Source organism: Hyla sarda, chromosome 9, assembly GCF_029499605.1.
Source record: "Hyla sarda isolate aHylSar1 chromosome 9, aHylSar1.hap1, whole genome shotgun sequence".
NCBI lineage: Eukaryota > Metazoa > Chordata > Amphibia > Anura > Hylidae > Hyla > Hyla sarda.
Window position 1 is genome coordinate 62223345 of NC_079197.1, and position 25487 is coordinate 62248831.

At 41.0% G+C, this 25487-nt stretch overlaps 1 protein-coding gene across 5 annotated transcripts in view; it reads right to left on the bottom strand.

Annotated features, from left to right (window-relative positions):
- LOC130291529 (BTB/POZ domain-containing protein KCTD12-like) overlaps nucleotides 1–25487 on the bottom strand; it is a 602472-nt gene that overhangs the window by 292133 nt on the left and 284852 nt on the right. For 4 of the 5 annotated variants that reach the window (XM_056540349.1, XM_056540351.1, XM_056540350.1 and 1 more), the window contains exon 2: nucleotides 6606–7458. In XM_056540349.1, the coding sequence (XP_056396324.1) occupies nucleotides 6606–7458 (853 nt within the window). Of the gene's footprint in view, nucleotides 1–5922; nucleotides 7459–25487 lie in introns of those variants that run through there. The other variant, XM_056540355.1, reaches the window with a different exon arrangement.

Below are 25487 nucleotides of genomic sequence, written 5' to 3' on the forward strand. Positions count from 1 at the left end.
AGCAATCATACCTCCATTATACATACACTGTACAGCAATCATACCTCCATTATACATACACTGTACAGCAATCATACCTCCATTATACATACACTGTAAAGCAATCACACATCCATTATACATACACTGTACAGCAATCAAACCTCCATTATACATACACTGTACAGCAATCAAACCTCCATTATACATACACTGTACAGCAAGCATACCGCCATTATACATACACTGTACAGCAATCATACCGCCATTATACATACACTTTACAGCAAGCATACCGCCATTATACATACACTGTACAGCAAGCATACATCCATTATACATACACTGTTCAGCAATCATACGGCCATTATACATACACTGTACAGCAAGCATACCACCATTATACATACACTGTACAGCAAGCATACCACCATTATACATACACTGTACAGCAAGCATACCACCATTATACATACACTGTACAGCAAGCATACCACCATTATACATACACTGTACAGCAATCATACCTCCATTATACATACACTGTACAGCAATCATACCTCCATTATACATACACTGTCTGTGACTGTACAGCAATCATACATCCAATCCATTATTAATGGATTGGATGTATGATTGCTGTACAGTCACAGTGTATGTATAATGGAGGTATGATTGCTGTACAGTGTATGTATAATGGAGCGTCCAATCCAAAAAAAAGCCTCCAATCCAAAAAAAAGGTTTTAATAAAGTTTTTCATTTTGTTTGTATTGATATTTATGAGTGTAGGTATGTTTATGTATGTGTTCATGCAAGCAAGAGTGTGTGTGTGTGTATATATATCACACACACGTGTGCGCTGCGTAAGTTTGTGCTTTAGGGTGCACACCCTAATGCAATAGGCTGCGCACGCCTATGATCCGTATCTTTAAACCATATTGCTTCCCCTGTAAAAAAAAGTCGCTGCCTCTGCTGCGAATGGATCATCCAAACTGATTCCACACAATAAATATTTAAAATAAAATATTCATTAAATTGTGACACCACTTTTGCTATTTACCTATTAACTTGTGGTTGCGACCGCCAATATGTCGGCCGCACCACACAAACTGTACGCTCCAGGATGAACAAGCACAGATGGAACATAAAACATGTTTTTTTGTTGCACAGTTTGTCCCGACACTTCACTCCTCACCATCAAAAAAATACTGAAACATTGAAATTAATCATTTTAGAAACTATCCCCATTCATTTACCGAATAGAATACAAAGATTAAACAATCGTGAATCTTTCTGGATTCACAAATTACATACTTTACACCCTCAAGGTTTTAATGAATGTATTGATACAGTCAAATAATCTGATAAATTAGGGTCTTTTTCTCAATAGATTAATCTCTAAAATATTACATCAATACCCGTTTTTGAGTTGTTCCTACTGTGCTGTTCATCCTGGAGCGTCCTATTCAGGATATTGTCTCTTTATTTCTCACTTGTTCATTGAAATTGGTTTACAGGTATGTCTTCTGTTACACTTTATTCTCATTATCTTGTCTTTTTCTACTAATGTCTATTTAATATTATCTATGCCCTAGTATTCAGGTTTTCCTCTCTTCTCTTCTTTCCTTTTTTCCTTTTTGTATGCAGAAACTTCTGTATGTTTATTATAGTTTGCTGTTTGCAAAGGTTGATTCTATAATATGTTGTCATCTTTCTAAGAGTGTTCACACCTCGCGTCTTGGCCGGGTGCTGTATTCAATACCGCACTAGTTATTCTATGCTATTTCCTTTTCTTTTTCCTAAATAGTATTCACATGTCGCTTTCGGGCCAGTTGCAGTATGTAATACCGCACTGTTCATTTTATTTTATTTGTACTGTTACTGCTCATATGGATAGTGTAGCCATATATAATTTAATTTTTGCTTTCTGAACTAATACATATGGTATCTTATAGGTCCATATGCCTTTTTCTATACTATATATTTTGAAGCAATATCCGACATGCGTTGTTGAATGCCGCACCGGTGACCAAGTGGTGTGATTGCTTGAGTCGCATGTGGGGTATATTTACACCACATGCGATAATCATATGTTTAATGCGATTTTATTGTTTTCCCACATTATTGTTTTATCTTTGTGATTGTCGTTTGTCTATTTATATCTATTACTTGTTTTTTATATATTGTCATATTCATATGTATACATGTAATTTCATGCAACAACTTTTTCAAAAAGTACTCTAATGGTTAACTCCTGGGGGTATATATATCTGTTACCAGCCTTCTCTTGTTATGCTTGATGAAGCTGCGCATGCGCAGTGAAACGCGTTGCATTTAATAAATCCATTGATTTTTTTGCCTTCCTGATGGTTCCTCTCTGCACCAGACGAACTCCTGATTTCACGGTCATCCTGTTTTGATTAGACATGATCTGATGTCTATTTACTAATGTATCATGAATCATGTATCATTTGTTAGCACTTCTGGTTATTTTTCTGTATATTTATTGTTGTGGACATATCTCCAATTTATTTATGTTATCTATCTTCTATCACCAGTACATTTACTGTATATTCATCTTTATTTTGGTCACGTTTGTAATATAATTGCACTTGCAGTGGGTATCTACTATTTGTGCATTCATTATATGTAGGGTAATATATGCCCCATATCCTATACATTTGCGGTTTTATTTTGTTTTCAACATAAGCCCACATGCACTGTTATAACCATGAGTGATGCCTGTGATCTGGGCCATGTTTTATATTCAGGTACAGTGTTATATGAGCTTGTGGCTAGTCTGTCTAATTACCTTTTTAGTCCGCTCCATGTTTTGTGGCATTGTCTGGCTGAGATCGAATCTATACACGTCACAGCAATTCTGTTTCTGGCCCATTTTGTTCACGAGCTCACTTGTGGTTGTCACTATATGAGGGGCAGATGCCTGTCATTGTACTGCCATGACTAAGAGCCACATCTGGCTCGAAACGCTCAATGTTTCTTGTTTTTAAACACTTGTTGGATATCTGTTGTTTTTTAATGCACATGGAATAAAAGTAAAGTTTTATCTTCTATCTTTGCTTTGAAGCAGCTGGAGGCCCCTGCTTTTTTCCCCTCTTCATCACTATCTACAAGGAGTGCACTGTATATTTGGACATGAGGAAGGCACTCATTGTTACGAAACATGTTGTCCGCTTTGCTACAAATGAAATAAGATTGTCCTGTGCTGGCCAACTGTTGCATAACTACAACTCCCAGCATGCATGGACAGCCAAAGGGCATGCTGGGAGTTGTAGTAGTGTGCCTCCAGCTGTTGCATAACTATAACTCCCAGCATGCCCTTTGGCTGTCAGTGCATGCTGAGAATTGTAGTTTTGCAACAGCTAAAGGCACACTGGTTGAAAAACACTGATCGTTTGTTACCTAACTCAGTGTATCGCAACCAGTGTGCCTCCAGCTTTTGCAAACTACAACTCCCAGCATGCACTTACAGACCGTACATGCTGGGAGTTGTAGTTTTGCAACAGCTGGAGGCACACTGGTTGTGCAACACTGAGTTAAGTAACAAACTCTGTGTTTTGCAACCAGTGTGCCCCAGCTGTTGCATAACTACAACCCCCAGCATGCACGGACAGCCAAAGGGCATGCTGGAAGTTATAATTGTAGTTTTTCAACAGCTGCAGGTCCCCCCATGTGAATATACAGGGTCCATTCACATGGGCGAGGGTTTACAGTGAGTTTCCCGCTGCAAGTTTGAGATGTGGCAAATTTTCTGCTGCAGCTAAAACTCCCAGCAAGAAGCTCGCTGTGAACCCCCACCCATGTAAATGTACCCTAAAAACACTACAATACACTGCACAAAATAAAAAGTAAAACACTACATATACACCCATTTACACAGTTAAACCCGACTCGGAATCAAATTCATAAGTAAAAGCATCCCAGAGTTATTAATACTTAAATTGACAGTGATAAGATGTGCAAAAAATGCTCTGGTCATTAAGGTCCTTAAGGGGTTAAAATTGTCTTCTTCTGACCCCAATAACTTTTTTTCATTTTTCAATATACAGGGCGGTATGAGGGCTCTTTGTTTGCGCAGTGATCTAAAGTTTTTATCAGTACCATTATTGTTTTGTTGGGACTTTTTGATCACTTTTTATATATTTTTTAGGGTATACAAAGTTACTAGAGATGAGCGAACTTACAGTAAATTCGATTCGTCACGAACTTCTCGGCTCGGCAGTTGATTACTTATCCTGCATAAATGAGTTCAGCTTTCCGGTGCTCCGGTGGGCTGCAAAAGGTGGATACAGTCCTAGGAGACTCTTTCCTAGGACTGTATCCACCTTTTCCAGCCCACCGGAAAGCTGAACTCATTTATGCAGGAAAAGTCATCAACTGCCGAGCCGAGAAGTTCGTGACGAATCAAATTTACTGTAAGTTCGCTCATCTCTAAAAGTGACCAAAAAATACACAATTTTGGACTTTTGACCATGCAGTTTAATTAACATAATATTTTTATAGTTCGGATATTTACTCACGCGATGGTACCACATATGTTTATTTTTGTATATATATATATATATATATATATATATATATATATATATATTTTTTTTTTTTTTTTTTTTTTTTTTTTTTTTATAGGAAAAGGGGCAATTTTACATTTTATTAGGGAAGGGGTTAAATCACATTTATTACATGCAATTTTCTGATTTCATACACTGAACAATGCTATGCCATAGCGGAGCACTGATCAGTGTTATTGGTGCTCTGCTGCTCCAACCTGTTGAGGCTTCCTGGAGCATCAGACCAACGATCGGACAGCGGGGACACAGGTAATACTGGACATCAACCCTATCGGCAATGTCCAATATTAGCAGCGGGTCCTGGTTGCTGATAGCAACCGGGATCAACCGGGTATGAAGTGTGCTCAGCTCCTGAGGGCGCTTCATATAACGGGAGTCAATAATGTATGTAAATATACATCCATTGTCGTTAAGGGGTTAAAAAGGCTTGCTGGGCTTTGTGGTACTCGGGAGGCTTGTGTGAATGGACAGGAGGTCCCCATATGAACAGCCCCCCCCACACTCACACACCCAGGTTGGTGCTGAGCATATCTTTGCTTTGGATCCTTGGATAGCTCTTATAGGATTTGTGCACTGTGGATGTTAAACTGTAGATCATGCAGTAGCGAGGAAGAAAAAACCCTTTCAAAGGGCGCTGCTGTTGTCCTCAGATGGAGAATGTGACTCAGATACCTGGTACAGTCCTTCAAAGATCTGCTCCACCTTCTCAGATGCATCTGAGAAGGTGGAGCAGATCTTTGAAGGACTGTACCAGGTATCTGAGTCACATTCTCCATCTGAGGACAACAGCAGCGCCCTTTGAAAGGGTTTTTTCTTCCTCTCTACTGCATATCTCTCCAGGACTGGCTAGTCCTGTCCTGTAACCTGGGCTTAGCAGCTGTATCCGGTGGACTATCATCTATACCACTAACCCCACTGTGGGTCTACATGCGAGTTTTTTGCTCGCTCAAGGTGAGCATCCATTACCTACTCTGTCATCAACGGTATCACACTAGGCGCCTTCCCGTCGGTCTTTCCTTTTTCTGCTCTTTTCAGAAACTGTAGATCAGGAATGGATTCTTGCTCCTAGATGAGAATTGTGGCTTCTGTACACACATACACACGAAGTATGTTTATCTTTGTTCCCTATCTCTGTCCTATTTCTATCCATCTCTCACTCTCTACACTCCATTAGATTAATTCCAGAATTTTATCATGCAGATTTTGTTGCAGATTCACCATGGACCTCACCCATGTACACAGACAGTGGTTAAAAAAATGCTGCAGCTGAAAATCTTACTAACTTAAGTACTGCCCTCTTAAACAGCCCTGTTTAAAAAGTGATATTAAAAAGTCAGTTTGATGTTTTGCTGTTCCTTTAAAAACTATAAATTTAAATAAATGCATACAAGCTTTACATACATTATAGGAAAAGGTAAACAGTAGAAAGGAGAGACTTGGCATAATGATCCATCGTTTTCAGTTGAGGGAAAAATTCATCTGTAAAAACCTCTAAGAATGCCAATGCTACAGGTTAATTAAAGGGGTACTCCGCCCCTAGACATCTTATTCCCTATCCAAAGCATAAGAGATAAGATGTCTGATCGTGGGGGTCCCGCCGCTGGGAACCCCCGCAATCTCTCCTGCAGCACCCCATCATCTGCTGCATGGAGCGGGGGGCCAGAGTATCGGGACATAATGGCCCCGCCCCCTCAATGCAAGTCTATGGGAGGGGGTGTGGGGACATAACACCCACTCCCGTAAACTTGTATTGAGGGGGCCGGCCATGACATCACAAGGGGGCAGGGGCGTCACGATACTCTGGCCCCTGTATTGCTCGTCATCAGGTACGGAGCGAAGTTCGCTCCATGCAGCAGATCACAGGGGGTGCTGCAGGAGAAATCACATGGGTTCTCAGTGGCAGGACCCCCACGATCAGACATCTTATCCCCTATCCGAAGGATAAGATGTCTAGGGTCAAAGTACCCCTACTGCTATTATTAGATTAAAGGGAAACAGGAAGGGAAAGGTCTTGATATTATTTGTTGGATCACTCACGGTAGAAAATATATTCAGTGTAAGTAGTCAAGATCTTGTCATCTGCTTGATCATGAGCAAAGCCGCATGTTCCAGTAGAGTTGCAGCCCATCATATGAAACCCAGCATCTGCCAACCTATCAAATGCTTGTTCCAAAAAGTTACATTTCAGGCAGAACCTTGAGGTATATATTTCAAGAGGTTGATCAGGATCTTTACTCTCATTTAGTGTTTCACCAAAAACATCGTTAACCAGGGAGGTCTTACCACAGACCATTATTCTTGCAATCCTTTTAAATTTAGAATCTGATTGATTGTCTCTGCCCAATGTATAAGACCCATGATAGCCAATAGTGATGAAACCAGACCCCTCTAGGTCTGGGAGTGTTGATTGAGTCTCAAAATTTGGTGCAAGAGCATTAACAAATGTGAGATTTTTGGCAACTTCAATGTTAGGCGACTGTTCTTGAGAATAACTTTGAATTGTATCATCACCAATAGAGTTCTGCTTATCCACCTTTGACACTAAGAGTTTTACTAACTCTGGAAGTTTAAAGTACTCAGCTTCTCTTTGAAGTCGTCTTCTTTCAGGAAAATGATCAGGAAGAACCAATTGATGATCTCTTAAGTAATCTAACACATATCGAAAAAGAAATCCATCACGATCTAAGAAGAAGCGACCCTTGCTATCCCTGGCCAAAGGCTGGACATTCTTCTGTGAGAACATCTCCCATAAGAGTGATCCACGAATAGCAACCAAAGTAAGATAACGTGTTATATAGACTTGGCCACCAACATTTAATTCTATGATGTCTGGAAAGAAGGGATCTTCATTTGTTTGTTTTGTACAACTTGTGTTGTCTTGAAAAGCCATCTATGTTGAGAAACATAATATTTAGAATTTTTTTTTTAGTGATTTGTATGCATTTTTTCAAATTTCACAAAGTACACATCGGAAGGTATATAAAATACCGTATTTATCGGCATATAACACGCACTTTTTAGGCTAAAATTTTTAGCCTAAAGTCTGTTTGCTTGTTATACACTGATACACCCCCAGGAAAGGCAGGGGGAGAGAGGCCGTCGCTGCCCACTTCTCTCCCCCTGCCTTTCCTGGGGTCTAGAGTGCTGCTGTCGGCCCTTCTCACCCCCTGGCTATCGGCGCCGCTGCCCGTTCTGTCCCCCTGACTATCGGTGCCGGCGCCCATTGCCGGCGCCGATAGCCAGGGGGAGAGAAGCGTCGCCGACAGCCAGGGGGAGAGAAGGGGCAGCGCCACCCATTGCCGGCGCCGCTGCCCCGTTGCCTCCCCCCATCCCCGGTGGCATAATTACCTGAGTCGGGTCCGCGCTGCTGCAGGCCTCCGGCGTGCGTCCCCGGCGTCGTTGCTATGCGCTGAACGGCTGCACTGACGTCATGCGCCACGCCATGCATAGCAACGACGCAGGGGATGCACGCCGGAGGCCTGAAGCAGCGCGGACCCGACTCAGGTAATTATGCCACCGGGGATGGGGGGAGGCAACGGGGCAGCGGCGCCGGCAATGGGTGCCGCTGCCCCTTCTCTCCCCTTGGCTGTCGGCGCCGCTTCTCTCCCCCTGGCTATCGGCGCCGCCACCGATAGTCAGGGGGACAGAACGGGCAGCGGCGCCGATAGCCAGGGGGTGAGAAGGGCCGACAGCAGCGCTCTAGACCCCAGGAAAGGCAGGGGGAGAGAAGCGGGCAGCGACGGCCTCTCTCCCACTGCCTTTCCTGGGGGTATATCGGGGTATACACGCGCACACACGCACCCTCATTTTACCATGAATATTTGGGTAAAAAACTTTATTTACCCAAATATCCTTGGTAAAATGAGGGTGCGTGTTATAGGCCGGTGCGTGGTATACCCCGATAAATACGGTATGTTCTTCTATCAGGAAAAACAAATCAATATGCACATACAAACTCACATAGGAATCATACTCCATTTATAAAATATATAAAGAAAGAAAACCAAATAGGATAAAATAGAAACTCCCACTATAATAAGGCTTGTCCCCCAAATTGTTAAAATATTGTAACAGGGTCTATGCTGGAATCACACACAGTGATTTTGATTGTTTTCACTGGAGTTCTTAACTTTTTTTTGTCTAAAATGTTGCCTCTAGATGTTAGGGTCATAAGGCTGTATATGTAAGGCTGGGTTTCCATTTGTCCGGCGTCCTGCATAGATTCCCTCTGGCGCGCACCGGAGGGAAACTGATGCTAGAACTGATCCCATCTGAATAGGACACTTCACAATCCTCTAGCATCTCAATTTTGATGCCGGATGGTTAAACATTACAGATGGAAGGAGTACAAGGGAAGGAGTTACAAGGAGGAGATATCTATATATATTCAATGCAAAAAAAAAAAATTATAGTGCAGACTAGAGATGAGCGAATCGAAGTTGAAGAACCCGAATTTGTTACGAATATCATGAAAAATTTGATTTGCAACGAATACGAATATCGCCGCGATTCTATCGCGCAAATCGCTTCATTAAACTCCATTTTACAGCGTTCCAGGCTATTGTAGACCTAAGATGGCGGATCCACATGTGAGTACATGGGGCAGGGGATTATAGGAGGGTGGGAAACAGCGGCGGGAATGAAGGTAGGCGGGCTGACCCTGAATCACATGTGAGATGCAGCCCATCAGTGTTCACTGACCACTGTGATGTCACAGCCCCTATATAATCGGCGGCCATCTTGCCTCTCTTCATTTCATCTATGCACTCAGATGGAGAGGACGGGACTGCGTGTGTGTGACTAGCTCATACCACAGCGTTACACTGCAACTGCTAGTCACATCAGCATTAGGGAAAGACAGGAGTGCAGAGTGCTTTGCTGTTAAACTGAGAAGGATCATTGATAGCTAAAACTCCTATTTACGTTACTGAGCATTGCAGCATAGAGGGGCAGATAGCTGTCAGCTGCCTCATACAGATCTCCAAGCTGCCTGAACTTTCTGAAGCATCTTATCTCCTCATTTTTCAGACCAATTGAGTTAATTTTTTTTGCTCCACAAATCTTCTGCTGCTCAGAGTGCAATTATGGGTTTAATCCCTGGATTTTTTTTTTTTTTATGGTGTTGCACTGTTAGGTCCTGCTGCTGTTCAGAAATACCGTATTTTTCGTCCTATAGGATGCACCGGCGTATAAGACGCACCCAATTTTTAGGGGAAAAATCTAAAAAAATAAAGATTTTGAACCCAATAATGGACTTCAACCTGCAGACCTCAAGATGTTGCAAAACTACAACTCTCAGCATGCCCGGACAGCCGTTGGCTGTCCGGGCATGCTGGGAGTTGTAGTTTTGCAACATCTGGAGGTCCGCAGATTGAAGACCGCTGCATAGGAGGTAATACTCACGTGTCCCCGCCGCTCCGGACCCGTCACCGCTGCCCTGGATGTCGCTCCATCGCTGTCGCCGTGTCCCCGTCGCTCTGGAATGTCTCTGCTGCCGGCCGGGTATCCTCGCTCTCCGTCGCCGCCATCACGTCGTTACGCACGCCGACGCACGTACGCGACGACGTGATGACGAGGAAGGAGAGCGCCGGCCATACAGGGGATCCCTGAACAGAGAAGACACCGAGGAGGCAGGTAAGGTCCCCCCCGATGTCCTGTAAGCACTAACCCGGCTATTCAGTCGGGCTGTTCGGGACCGTCGCGGCGGTCCCGAACAGCCAGACTGAACAGCCGGGTTAGTGTCACTTTACCTTCAGATGCGGCGGTCAGCTTTGATCGCCGCATCTGAAGGGTTAATACAGGGCATCACCGCGATCGGTGATGTCCTATATTAGCCGCGGGTCCCGGCCGTTGATGGCTACAGGGACCGCCGCGATAGGGGTGTATTCGCCGTATAAGACGCACCGACTTTTCCCCCCCAGTTTTGGGAAGAAAAAGTGCGTCTTATGTGGCGAAAAATACGGTACGTGATTGTTCAGTGGAATGTAGTGCATTTGTACCATTTTGTACCTGTTAATCTGTCAAGGGGCTACATACTGTGCAAGTCCAAACAAAAGTATTCACCGGCTGGTTTTTTTTTTTTCATAGTTTTTTCTGCGTATAGTTAGGCATATTACTGCCCTCATCAGTGCATACCGCATAGGTACATCCAAGTATTGTACCATTTAGTACCTGTTAAGCTGTCAAGGTGCTCCATACCATCAAAGTCCAAACAATAGTATCCACCGGCTGGTGTTTTACAAAAATACAGATTTTTTTCTGCGTATAATTAGGCATATTACTGCCCTCATCAGTGCATACCGCATAGGTACATCCAAGTATTGTGCCATTTACTACCTGTTAATCTGCCAAGGTGCTCCAAACCGTCAAAGTCCAAACAATAGTATTCACCAGCTGGTGTTTTACAAAAATAGAGTTTTTTCTGCTAATAGTTATGCATATTACTGCCCTCATTAGTGCATACCGCATAGGTACATCCAAGTATTGTACCATTTAGTACCTGTTAAGTGGTCAAGGTGCTCCAAACCATCAAAATCCAAACAATAGTATCCACCGGCTGGTGTTTTACAAAAATACTGATTTTTTTCTGCTAATAGTTAGGCATATTACTGGCCTCATCAGTGCATACCGCATAGGTACATCCAAGTATTGTACCATTTAGTACCTGTTAAGCAGTCAAGGTGCTCCATACTGTCAAAGTCCAAACAATAGTATTCACCGGCTGGTGTTTTACAAAAATACAGAGTTTTTTCTGCATCAGTGCATACCGCATAGGTATATCCAAGTATTGTACCATCTAGTACCTGTTAATCTGTCAAGGGCCTACATACTGTGAAAGGACAGCTGTAAGTAATCACCTGCTGCTGTTCTAGACAAATACTGTTTAAAGAGTAGTGTAGCGTATTGTAATACCCTCATAAACGCAATAAGTATGTCAGGCAGAGAAGTGCCAGGACGTGCACAGAGGAGTGGCAGAGGCCTAAATACTTCAGGCAGAGTTGGCAGCAGACTAGGGGCGAGTGGCAGCAGGAGTCGCAGTGAGAGGCCTGAGATCCCGTTATCAGCCAGCGGTCGTGTCTCCACCAGCAACCCATCCACCGTCGTCGATTGGTTAACACACTCATCCACATCATCACAGGTGACATCTGACACCCCCAGTCAACAGTTGGTGGGTTCCTCAGACACAACCCTCAGTTGGCATGGGCCGGGAGCAGTCCCTGTCCTCCCATTGCCTTTGTCCTATGCTGTTCTCTCTCCTAAAGAAGTATATTATGCTGTGGGTTCAGCTCCACTATTTACTGAGGACGATCTAATAGAGGACAGTCAGCAGCTACTGGACAGCCAAGAAGGGGAGAAGACATGCGCAGCTTGCTCCGCTAGGCGGCCAAGTAGTGAGGCGGAGAGTGACATGGGAGGCAGTGTTGCAACTGTTCAGGGTCCTGAAGCAAACACTGTTGGGGAACCTGAGGAGGACATCAGTGACGTGCACAGAACTGTTGATGATGATAAAGCCGATCGCAATTGGGAGCCGGGTGCAGAAGGGGCTTCATCATCAACATCATCAGGATCATTGCAGGTTGCCCTTGAGGCAACAAGGCCGTAGCACGGTTGGCAGTCAGCGTGGTGGCAGGAGTGGAAATTCAGGAGCAAAACGTGCCCGGGGGAGACCACCTGCTTCGCGGAAGCCTACATTTCCGGGAGGTAGTGGAAACGGGGTTCCTGGAAACGGCGCCAGTAGCAGTCAATTAGTGCGGACTGCGGGTGGGAAAATCAGCTACTCGGCGGTGTGGAAGTTTTTCATAAGGCATCCGGAGGAGGTTCACATGCAAGATCTGTTGGCAGAAGGTGAAGCGTGGCCAGGGTCCCAATGTCGGCAACATGGCCCTGCGTCAACAGATGCTTCGCCACCATAAAGCGGCCTGGGAGGACCGTGGCTCCGATGTAGTGGTCCAGCCTGCTGCATCACCCAGTGGCCATCCGCTCCCTCCTTCATCCATCCAAGGCTCCACCACCTCAGCTGAAGGCAGCTCTGTGTCAAACCCTCCTTCTGTCGCTCCTGCTTCTCCTGCTTTTAGTCAGCCATTCCGCCAACAATCCATCGGCGAAGCCATGTCCGACGGACAAAAGTATGCGCCCACTCATCCATCGGCGCAGAAGTTGAATGTGCTCCTGTCCAAGTTGCTGGTGTTGCAGTCCCTCCCTTTTCAAGTGGTGGACTCTGCAGCTTTCAGGGAATTGATGGCTTGTGCCGAGCCGAGGTGGAGAGTCCCAAGCCGTCATTTCTTTGCGAAGAAGGCAGTACCAGCCCTGCATAAGTTTGTACAAGGAAGGTGGGCCAGTCCTTGAGCCTGTCGGTGTGTTCAAAAGGGCACGGCAGCGCCGACGTGTGGAGCTGTAACTACGGGCAGGGACAATACTTGTCTTTTACCGCTTACTGGGTAAATGTGGTTCGCAGCGCGACCCCGCTTCATATCACGGAAGCCGGCGCAGGAAGTAAATATACGTCCTGCGACGTTAAAGGGTTAAAGCCTCTTGGGTACTGCTGATGCCTACTCCTGACTGCTCCTGTGTCTTTCAGGAACGACTTGACTTCATGATGCTTCTGGGCTTGGGCCTTTAATTGTAGGATTTTTCAAATACATACATACATGCTTAATTTAAATTTCAACATTTATGGTGCAATGTATGGGGTTATTAAACACTCTTGGGTAGTGTTTTTTTCAAATTTACTGATAATTATCACAGTAATAAACTTGAATTTTCCACAATAATAACCATTACACCATTGAACGAGTGTTGCATGTGATTTTTTAAGTAACATTGTCCCAAAAAAATCCGCAGAGGGATGAACTCTGCTTCTTTATTTCATCAAAAATTATTTTATAGAAGAATGTCTTTTGGTGGTCCACCGTCCTGCATTATAGAGTCTTCTGGACTCTTGGATATGGGCTTGTTCTTAAACAAAGGTCCGAAAAACAAAAATGGCCGGTCAGGGCTATAGAGACGTTGTGCCTACATCTTACGGCCACATGAGCCCTGTGGGTGCTTGTAAGATTAGGTCCTTTGTACCCACACGGCGGGGACACAAATTTTGATTAAAATTTCTATAAAAAAAAATCACACATTTCAATGGTCTCCTCATGCTGTAGCCAACTCCAGGCTGCGTCATTCTGGTAATATATAGAGAGCACTCACTGTCCTAAATTTTCGTTAACATTTTTCGTCAAAAATGTTTGTCTTTTTTATTAGGGATTGTGAAGCTTTGGTGCGTACTCATGCATCAGCCAACTCCAGCCTGTGTCATTCAGGCAATAGATGGTTTACTGATGGCGCTGCTGGGCCTGGGTCTGGGAATTACAAATTTTCTCATAGGTAGCACCCGCTATCCAAAAGTGTTCTTCATAAATTTCTACAATTGTTGTGTCTTTTTGGAGGGATTGTGAAGCCCTAGTGTGTACTAATGCATCAGCCAGGCTGTGTCATTCAGGCAATATATAGGTAGCACCCGCTGTCCTAAATATTCTTAATATTATTTTAAAAAGGGTTGTTTTTTCTTTGGGATTCTGAAGCCCTGGTGTGTACTCAATGCTGCTTCCTGCTACACTCTGTCAGCCTGTTGGTCCTGCGACAGTGTGCTACTCCGCCTCCACATCCTCCACTGTGTCTTAAGCCTCCACTGCCTGGACAAGTCTCAGTGGCCCTTCAGCATACCATGTGTGTAGGTCACGTTGTTCTTCACATGGTTTGCCTTGGCGAGAAGTCTTAGGAACAATGGCCGGTCAGGGCAAAGGAGACGTTGTGCCTAAATCTCACGGCCACATGAGCCCTGTGGGGGCTTGTTGGATTTGGTCCTTCGTACCCACACGCTAGGGTCCGGGACATGCAAAGGTTGTTTTAAATTTCAAATCAAAAAATGATGGCGCTGCTGGGCCTGGGTCTGGGAATTTCAAATTTTCTCACGGGTAGCACCCGCTATCCAAAAATTTTTTCAAAAATGTCTAAAATTGTGGTGTTTTTTTGGGGGGATTGTGAAGCCCTGGTGTGAATTTGTGCATCAGCCAACTCCAGGCTGTGTCATTCAGGCAATATATGGGTTACTGATGCCGCTGTGTTGTCTGGGTCTGGTAATTTTAAATGTTCTCATAGGTAACACCCGCTATCCAAAATCTTTTTCAAAAATTTCTAAAATGTTGGTGTTTTTTTGGGAGGGATTGTGAAGCCCTGGTGTGTACTTGTGCATCAGCCAACTCCAGGCTGTGTCATTCAGGCAAAACATGGGTTACTGATGCTGCTGTGGGGCCTGGGTCTGGTAATTTCAAATTTTCTCATAGGTAGCACCCGCTATCCAAAATCTTTTTCAAAAATTTCTAAAATTGTGGTGTTTTCTGTCGGGGATTGTGAAGCCCTGGTGTGTACTCGTGCATCAGCCAACTCCAGGCTTTGTCATTCAGGCAATATATGGGTTACTGATGCCGCTGTGGGGCCTGGGTCTGGTAATTTTAAATTTTCTCATAGGTAGCAACCGCTATCCAAAATCTTTTCAAAAAATTTCTAAAATTGTGGTGTTTTTTGGGAGGGGTTGTGAAGCTCTGATGTGCATTCGTGCATCAGCAAACTCCAGGCTGTGTCATTTAGACAATATATGGGTTACTGATGCCGCTGTTGGGCCTGGGTCTGGGAATTTCAAATTTTCTCATAGGTAGCACCCGCTATCCAAAATCTTTGGTTTAAATTTCTTAATTCATCTTTTAATCTTAGGGATTGTGAAGGCCTAGTGCCTACTCATGCTGCTGGCAACTCCGGGCTGTGCCATTCATCCACTATATGGTCTCCTCATGCTGCCAAGCCCTCCGTGCTGTGTCATTCAGCCACTATATGGTCTCCTCATGCTGACAACATGTCCATGCTGTGTCATTCAGCCACTATATGGTGTCCTCATGCTGCCAACACCTCCACGCTGTGCCATTCAGCCAATATATGGTCTCCTCTTTCTGCCAAAACCTCCACGCTATGTCATTCAGCCACTATATGGTGTCCTCATGCTTCAGCTTCATCCAAGCTGTGTCATTCAGCCACTATATGGTGTCCTCATGCTGCCAACACCTCCACACTGTGCTATTCAGCCACTATATGGTCTCCTCATGCTGCCAACACATCCACGCTGTGCCATTCAGCCACTATATGGTCTCCTCATGCTGCTAACACCTCCACGCCGTGTCATTCAGTCACAATATGGTCTCCTGACACTGATGCCACCACCAGACTCTGTCAATGTGCTGCTGTGCGGCAGTGATTCTAAAAGTGATGCCGGTAATCTGCATGTTATTCTGAATAACAGTATTATTTCACTAACCCAGCACACTCCATATGCATTTTAGAACACAGCAAAGTGTTCTATACCCCTATAGAGGCTGTATGTAGTCTAGAAATAGCCTTTTTTAATATAAAAATTTGGATCGAAACAAACTTTATCGGAAAATTTGGCGAAAATTTTTTAAAAGTTCGCTCATCTCTAGTGCAGACCTTAGTCAAATGCAACCCATCCGGAGAAAAATCTAAAGAGCTCAGTGCCATAATTTGAGAGACCAGGATAGTGAGCTATGTAATAATCTTAGTCCCAGATCCTACACAAATTCATAGACTCTGTTTATAGGAAGAATAGGGTTGTCCGGGGAAAAAACAACTTATTCTCTATCCACAGGATAGGGAATAAGCATCTGATTGCGGGGGTCTGACCACTGGAACCCCCATAATCTCCAAAACAGGGGAAACACTTAAGATTGAAGAAGAGTTCTGGAGATCACAGGAAGTGACAGCCTATGGATAGAGAATACATTGTTGTTTTTTTTACAGGACAACCCTTTGACCTGTACCCAAAAATCCTATATGGAAGTGTGGGTGGAATTTGTGGTATGAGAAACCAGATTGCAATAACTGTCAGGATAGGCATTCACATGTTCCAATTCCCAATTTATTTGATTATTCCATGCTCCAAAAGTGTTTTGTACACAAATCGACAAAAAACATAGAATATTGATAATGACCTCCATCCAAATGGGATGATGTTCACTCACTTAGACTGTGGCTAACTGGTATGACTCATGGATGGGACAGGAGGAGGGACAACTGGGTTGGAGGGGGCACGGGATCCATATCTCTCGCCTGCCCTAGGCGGAGTTATTGTCCTAAGAAGGACAGCCCCGCTTTGGAACCTACCCTGTCCTTACTATTACTCCCCCATACACTTATACTGCATATAATTAGAGATGAGCGAACTTTTCAAAAATTCGATTCGGCCGATGCGCCGAATTTTCCCAAAAAGTTTATTTCGTTTCGAATTTTTTTGCGGTGAATCTATATTAAAAAAGGCTATTTTTAGCCTACATACAGCCTCTATAGGGGTATAGAACACTTTGCTGTGTACTAAAACGAATATGAAGTGTGCTGGGTTGGTGAAATAATACTGTTATTAAGAATAACATGCAGATTACCGGCCTCACTTTTAGAATCACTGCCGCACAGCAGCACAATTACAGAGCCTGGTGGTGGCATCAGTGTCAGGAGACCATATAGTGACTGAATGACACAGCGTGGAGGTGTTGGCAGCATGAGGAGACCATATAGTGGCTGAATGATACAGCGTGGAGGTGTTGGCAGCATGAGGACACCATATAGTGGCTGAATGACACAGCATGGACTGGTTGTCAGCATGAGGAGACCATATAGTGGCTGAATTGCACAGTGTGGATGTGTTAGCAGCATGAGGACACCATATACTGGCTGAATGGCACAGCGTGGAGGTGTTGGCAGCATGAGGACACCATATAGTGGCCAGGGAGTCAGGAGTTTGTCTGGCGCAGAGAGGAACCATCAGGCAGCCAAGTAAAATCAATGGATTTATTAGATGCAACGCGTTTCGCTGCGCATGCGCAGCTTCATCAGGCATGACAAGGGAAGGCTGGTAACAGATATATATACCTCCAGGAATTAACCATTAGAGTGCTTTTTGAAAAAGTTGTTACATAGAATTACATATCCATGTGACAATGTATGAAAAAAAAATTATATAGATAGATATAAATAAATATAAATAGACAAACATAAATCACAAAAATAATAATAAAACAGCAATATAAAAACACAATGCAATCCTATAAACATATATATATATATATATATAATATAATATAATTATCGCATGTGGTGTGAATATAACACCACAAGCGACTCAAGAAGTCACACCGTTTAGTCACCGGTGCGGCATTCAACAACACAAGTTGGATAATTTATTTCGAAAAATGTATATGATATAAAGAGTTGTGTATATTAATTCAAAGGATAACATTTTTTTTTTTTTTTTTTTATTAATTGTATATCGCTGCCTTATTAAAATAAAATAAAAAGTAAATAAATGACAGTGCGGTAAGCCAAATCGCAACTGACCAGAAGGAAATGTATGAACACTACTTAGAAAAAAGATGGACTAGAATAACTAGTGCCGTATTGAATACAGCACCCGGCGAAAACGCAGGGTGTGAATATTCGTACAAAGATCCAAATTTACAAACAATAAATAAATAAAAAATACAAAAGTATTTATATGTAGAAAGGAAAGAAAAATAAACAGAACTTAGATAATAAAACATAAGGAATAATAAATACACAGTGGGGCGCTCCAGGGTGAACAACACAGAAGGAACGAAGAAAAATCGAGGTATAAGATTTTGGAGATTAATCCATATAAAAAAATTGGAAATTTTTAAACCCCAAATTATCAAATTATTTAACTGTATCGATACATTCATTAAAACCTTGAGGGTGCAAAGTATGTAGTTTGTGAATCCAAAAGGATTCGCGATTGTTTAATCTTTGTATTCTATTAGGTAAATGAATGGGGATAGTTACTAGAATAATTAATTTCAAAGTTTCAGTGTTTTTTTTGATGATGAAGAGTGAAATGTCGGGACAAACTATGCAACAAAAAACCATGTTTTATGTTCCATCTGTGTTTGTTCATCCTGGAGCGCACCGTTTGTGTGGTATGGCCAACGTATTGGCGGTCGCAACCACAGGTTAATAGATAGATAGCAAAAGTAGTGTCGCAATTTAGTGAATCCTTAATTTTAAATGTTTGTTGTGTAAAAAAGGAAGAAAAAGTATCAGTTTGGATGATCCATTCACAACAAAGGCAGCGACTTTTTTTACAAGGAAAACAATATGGTTTAATAGAACAGGAATTCTGTGGTGTAAGATGTTCGGAAAATCTACTGGGGGCTAATAAATTGCTGAGATTTTTGGAACGTCTGTAGGTGACGTTAGGGACTGGGGGAATTATTTGGTTTAGAATTTTATCATTTTGAATAATGGGCCAGTTTTTAATTAGTATTTTTCTATTATTAGATGCCTCAATATTGAAATTCGTAACAAAATTATATCTAAAGGGGTTATGAGGCTGATTGGAACTGGATTTTTTGGAAATAGATGTAACCAAATCAGATTGTTTTTTATCTTTCACCTTCACATATGCCTTGGTAAGAAGTGATTTAGGATAGCCCTTTTGTATAAAGCGTTGTTTTAAAACCTCAGCTTGAGAAATGAAATCTGGATCAGAAGTACAATTTCTGCGAATTCGTAAATATTGGCCGAATGGCACTCCTCTTAGCCAGCTAGGATAATGTGCACTATCAAACTGTAAAAAACTATTAATATCGACAGATTTGAAAAAGGTCTTCGTGGAAATAGTGCCATCGACTGTTTTATGGATATCAAGGTCTAAAAATTGGGTGGAATTTTCTGCATAATTCATGGTAAATTTTATACCCCATGTATTAGTGTTCAACTCATGTACAAAGAGGTCAGCTTCATGTTTGGTACCTACCCAGATCAAAAAAAGGTCGTCTATATAACGACGAAAGAAAAAAACAGACTTGAAATACAGGGACTGTGCCATAACCAGGGACTCGAATCGCCCCATGAACAAATTAGCGTAACTGGGGGCGAATCGAGTCCCCATGGCACAGCCCCTGTTCTGCCGATAGATAGTATGATTGAATTCAAAAACATTATTAAGAAGAATAAATCTAATAGACTCCAGTAAAAATTCTGACTGACTGGGGTTTAGTGAGGGGTCCTCTTGTAGAAAGTGTTTAATTGCAGGAACACCTAAATCAGTGGAGATGTTAGAATAGAGGGAGCACACATCCAGGGTAAGGATAGAGCATGTAGTTCAGAAATAAGTTGAGCTGAATCTCTCAAATAGGATGGTAAATGTAAAACAAAAGGTTGAAGAAATAAATCTATAAAGTGGGAAAGGTTTGCAGTAATCGAACCAATACCTGAAATAATAGGTCTACCAGGGGGGTTGGTTAAACATTTATGTAATTTGGGTAGATAATAAAAAATAGGTAAATTATAATTTTTAATATTGAGAAATGTGTGCTCCCTTTTATCCAACAATTGTTTTTCTATAGCTCCACCTATAAGCAAACAATATTGTGAAAAAATATGAGGGGAAGGGTCATAAGGAAGTGGAGTGTAATATTCAAGATCTGATAAGATTCTAAGGGCTTCATTTTTATAATCAGCCCTATTCAAAACAGCGACCCCCCCACCTTTATCTGCAGGGCGAACAATAATAGATTTGTTGTTCTGTATTGATTTAATTGCAATTCTCTCAGCAGAAGTTAGATTATCATTTTCCTTAAAAATAACAGATTTATCACATAAATTTGAAAAATCCTGCATGACAATATGATAAAAAGTCTCAAGATGGCTGCCACGATTGTGTAAAGGGTAAAACGAAGATTTGGGTTTTACTAGTACATGACGAGCTGGGGTCATGTCAACTGGTGTGGTAACAGAAGTTAAAGTGTTATCAATGTTTGAATTACAAACTCCCAAATTCGGAATTTGGGGGGTATTAATAGTTTGATGATCGGATCTGTTCTGGATAAAAAAGTGACGGCTCAATGTTAATCTACGAATAAAGTAGTTTAGATCTAAGAATAACTGAAAGTCATTCGGACGTGCAGCAGGACAAAAGGAAAGCCCTTTCGCAAGTAAATTAGTTTCATTTTCGGAAAGTATATAGCTAGATAAATTAAAAAATTTTATATTTTCTTTTTTTGTTATTAATTTTTCTGTCTTTGGGATAATTGTAGAGGTGGGTTGGCGTTTTCTCTGACCTCCTCTGCAACCTCTGGGTTTTCTTTTCTTTTTATGGATTGTGTTCGATTTGATGTCTTTATGAGAGGATAGTACATCCAAATTGGCATTGCACGCTAGAGTGGCATCTGTAGTGGGAGGGCAATTGTAAAAAGAAGATGAGGAGGTGGAGGCAGGAGTAGAACTCCCTGGGGTGTTAAACGTGTCATATTGTGAACTATCAATAAGTGTGGAACTCATGTCAGACATAGAAACCTTGTGCACCGTGAGAAGGGAGGGATCGATGGAGCAGTCGAGGAAATTACAAGGCTGCCCAACATAGAGACCCCCCACTGCCCCGGAACCCAGGTCCAACCCATGACAAGGGTCCGAAAAAGTGAGTGGAGGAAGCAGATGACAGACCATGTTAGGTGCTGGTCTGTCCAATGATACGAGAGTATTAGTAGTAGTGTTGTTAAGCACATTAGTGTTAGAATTAGCAGGGGTGATACGTGTACTGGTGGTGATTTTTTGGCTACAACTTGCATTGGTATTAGCAGTAGGCATAAAAGGTTTATTCGCTGATGATTTAGTTTCAGAAGTAATTTGATTTTTCTTACTATTAGAATTTTTTGGGTTAGAATGTTGGGAATTACCACGAGCTGAATTTACTATAGTTCTGCTATGTTCAAATCTTCTGTCAGTCCCCAAGGGAGTGACAGACGATGTTTTAAGGATGAAATTAGTAGGATTTTCCTGTTTTTTAGAGGATGAAGTGTTATTAGACATTTGTTTCTGAGGATTATATCTTGGCCATTTATGTATTTGGCCACACATCCTGTTTGTCACGATTAAACTTATGTACTTTTTTATTTATGGTTTCTATCTCCAGTTTTTGTAATCTATTAGATAGAAGTCCTTCAAGTTTATGATATTCAGAACAACCCGAAAAGGTTGCCAGAGTATTTTTAATGGACCTAGCTTTGTCCCGATAATAGAGGACTAATGTATTTCTTTTGTCCAGGAGACGAGTGACAAGTCCCCTTGAACAATTTTCCGTAAATTCATCCCACTCTTTAGTAAAAAGAGGATCCTCAGGGAAGAAGGTTTCAAAGGGTAATCTCAGACCCCTCGGGGTGAAACTATCATTAAGATATCTTTGTAAAAATAAAACATCTAAATTGTGCTGCAATTCAGACTTACAACAACTTTCATAATCATTGAAAAGAGCCGTCAATTTACTGAGATCGTCCTCTGTGAGGGCTCCTGGAACAAAGCCACCAGGTGGTGCAGGGTTAATTTTTACCGCACCTAAGAGTTGGCTGATCAGGGAGTTCCTAACATGGTCACGATCAGGAAAATACTCCATGTCAGAGCAAGGAGAGCAATAAAAATAAAAATGAAATTACTACAAACAGTGAATAATAAATAAAAAGTGAATAAAATAAAATAAAATAAAGTAACAAGGAAAACTAATAATAAATAAATAAATAAATAAAATAAGATAGAATGACATAAAGGAAAAGAAATTAAATACGAGTATATAAGGAAAAAATAATGAGATGACAAAATAAAATAATACAATAATAGAGTAAACTAAAATAAAATGAAATAAAACAAAAAAACTAAATAATACAATAAGAAAAAACAAAATTCGTAAAATAATGAGTCCTACTAATCGAAGAGTCCAGAGCGATAGGTGATCCCAGCAAGGGGTCAGTAACCACAATGGTGTAAGGAGGGTCCCGTGACCCTTTATTCGTAGATTAACATTGAGCCGTCACTTTTTTATCCAGAACAGATCCGATCATCAAACTATTAATACCCCCCAAATTTCGAATTTGGGAGTTTGTAATTCAAACATTGATAACACTTTAACTTCTGTTACCACACCAGTTGACATGACCCCAGCTCGTCATGTACTAGTAAAACCCAAATCTTCGTTTTACCCTTTACACAATCGTGGCAGCCATCTTGAGACTTTTTATCATATAGTCATGCAGGATTTTTCAAATTTATGTGATAAATCTGTTATTTTTAAGGAAAATGATAATCTAACTTCTGCTGAGAGAATTGCAATTAAATCAATACAGAACAACAAATCTATTATTGTTCGCCCTGCAGATACAGGTGGGGGGGGTCGCTGTTTTGAATAGGGCTGATTATAAAAATGAAGCCCTTAGAATCTTATCAGATCTTGAATATTACACTCCGCTTCCTTATGACCCTTCCCCTCATATTTTTTCACAATATTGTTTGCTTATAGGTGGAGCTATAGAAAAACAATTGTTGGATTAAAGGGAGCACACATTTCTCAATATTAAAAATTATAATTTACCTATTTTTTATTATCTACCCAAATTACATAAATGTTTAACCAACCCCCCTGGTAGACCTATTATTTCAGGTATTGGTTCGATTACTGAAAACCTTTCCCACTTTATAGATTTATTTCTTCAACCTTTTGTTTTACATTTACCATCCTATTTGAGAGATTCAGCTCAACTTATTTCTGAACTACATGCTCTATCCTTACCCCCTCATTATAGTTTCCTTACCCTGGATGTGTGCTCCCTCTATTCTAACATCTCCACTGATTTAGGTGTTCCTGCAATTAAACACTTTCTACAAGAGGACCCCTCACTAAACCCCAGTCAGTCAGAATTTTTACTGGAGTCTATTAGATTTATTCTTCTTAATAATGTTTTTGAATTCAATCATACTATCTATCGGCAGAACAGGGGCTGTGCCATGGGGACTCGATTTGCCCCCAGTTACGCTAATTTGTTCATGGGGCGATTCGAGTCCCTGGTTATGGCACAGTCCCTGTATTTCAAGTCTGTTTTTTTCTTTCGTTGTTATATAGACGACCTTTTTTTGATCTGGGTAGGTACCAAACATGAAGCTGACCTCTTTGTACATGAGTTGAACACTAATACATGGGGTATAAAATTTACCATGCATTATGCAGAAAATTCCACCCAATTTTTAGACCTTGATATCCATAAAACAGTCGATGGCACTATTTCCACGAAGACCTTTTTCAAATCTGTCGATATTAATAGTTTTTTACAGTTTGATAGTGCACATTATCCTAGCTGGCTAAGAGGAGTGCCATTCGGCCAATATTTACGAATTCGCAGAAATTGTACTTCTGATCCAGATTTCATTTCTCAAGCTGAGGTTTTAAAACAACGCTTTATACAAAAGGGCTATCCTAAATCACTTCTTACAAAGGCATATGTGAAGGTGAAAGATAAAAAACAATCTGATTTGGTTACATCTATTTCCAAAAAATCCAGTTCCAATCAACCTCATAACCTCTTTAGATTTAATTTTGTTACGAATTTCAATATTGAGGCATCTAATATTAGAAAAATACTAATTAAAAACTGGCCCATTATTCAAAATGATAAAATTCTAAACCAAATAATTACCCCAGTCCCTAATGTCACCTACAGACGTTCCAAAAATCTCAGCAATTTATTAGCCCCCAGTAGATTTTCCGAACATTTTACACCACAGAATTCCTGTTCTATTAAACCATATTGTTTTCCTTGTAAAAAAAGTCGCTGCCTTTGTTGTGAATGGATCATCCAAACTGATACTTTTTCTTCCTTTTTTACACAACAAACATTTAAAATTAAGGATTCACTAAATTGCGACACTACTTTTGCTATCTATCTATTAACCTGTGGTTGCGACCGCCAATACGTTGGCTGTACCACACAAACGGTGCGCTCCAGGATGAACAAACACAGATGGAACATAAAACATGGTTTTTTGTTGCATAGTTTGTCCCGACATTTCACTCTTCATCATCAAAAAAACACTGAAACTTTGAAATTAATTATTCTAGAAACTATCCCCATTCATTTACCTAATAGAATACAAAGATTAAACAATCGCGAATCCTTTTGGATTCACAAACTACATACTTTGCACCCTCAAGGTTTTAATGAATGTATCGATACAGTTAAATAATTTGATAATTTGGGGTTTAAAAATTTCCCATTTTTTTATATGGATTAATCTCCAAAATCTTATACCTCGATTTTTCTTTGTTCCTTCTGTGTTGTTCACCCTGGAGCGCCCCACTGTGTATTTATTATTCCTTATGTTTTATTATCTAAGTTCTGTTTATTTTTCTTTCCTTTCTACATATAAATACTTTTGTATTTTTTATTTATTTATTGTTTGTAAATTTGGATCTTTGTACGAATATTCACACCCTGCGTTTTCGCCGGGTGCTGTATTCAATACCGCACTAGTTATTCTAGTCCATCTTTTTTCTAAGTAGTGTTCATACATTTCCTTCTGGTCAGTTGCGATTTGGCTTACCGCACTGTCATTTATTTACTTTTTATTTTATTTTAATAAGGCAGCGATATACAATTAATAAAAAAAATAAAAAATAAAATGTTATCCTTTGAATTAATATACACAACTCTTTATATCATATACATTTTTCGAAATAAATTATCCAACTTGTGTTGTTGAATGCCGCACCGGTGACTAAACGGTGTGACTTCTTGAGTCGCTTGTGGTGTTATATTCACACCACATGCGATAATTATATTATATTATATATATATATATATATATATATATATGTTTATAGGATTGCATTGTGTTTTTATATTACTGTTTTATTATTATTTTTGTGATTTATATTTATCTATCTATATAATTTTTTTTTCATACATTGTCACATGGATATGTAATTCTATGTAACAACTTTTTCAAAAAGCACTCTAATGGTTAATTCCTGGAGAT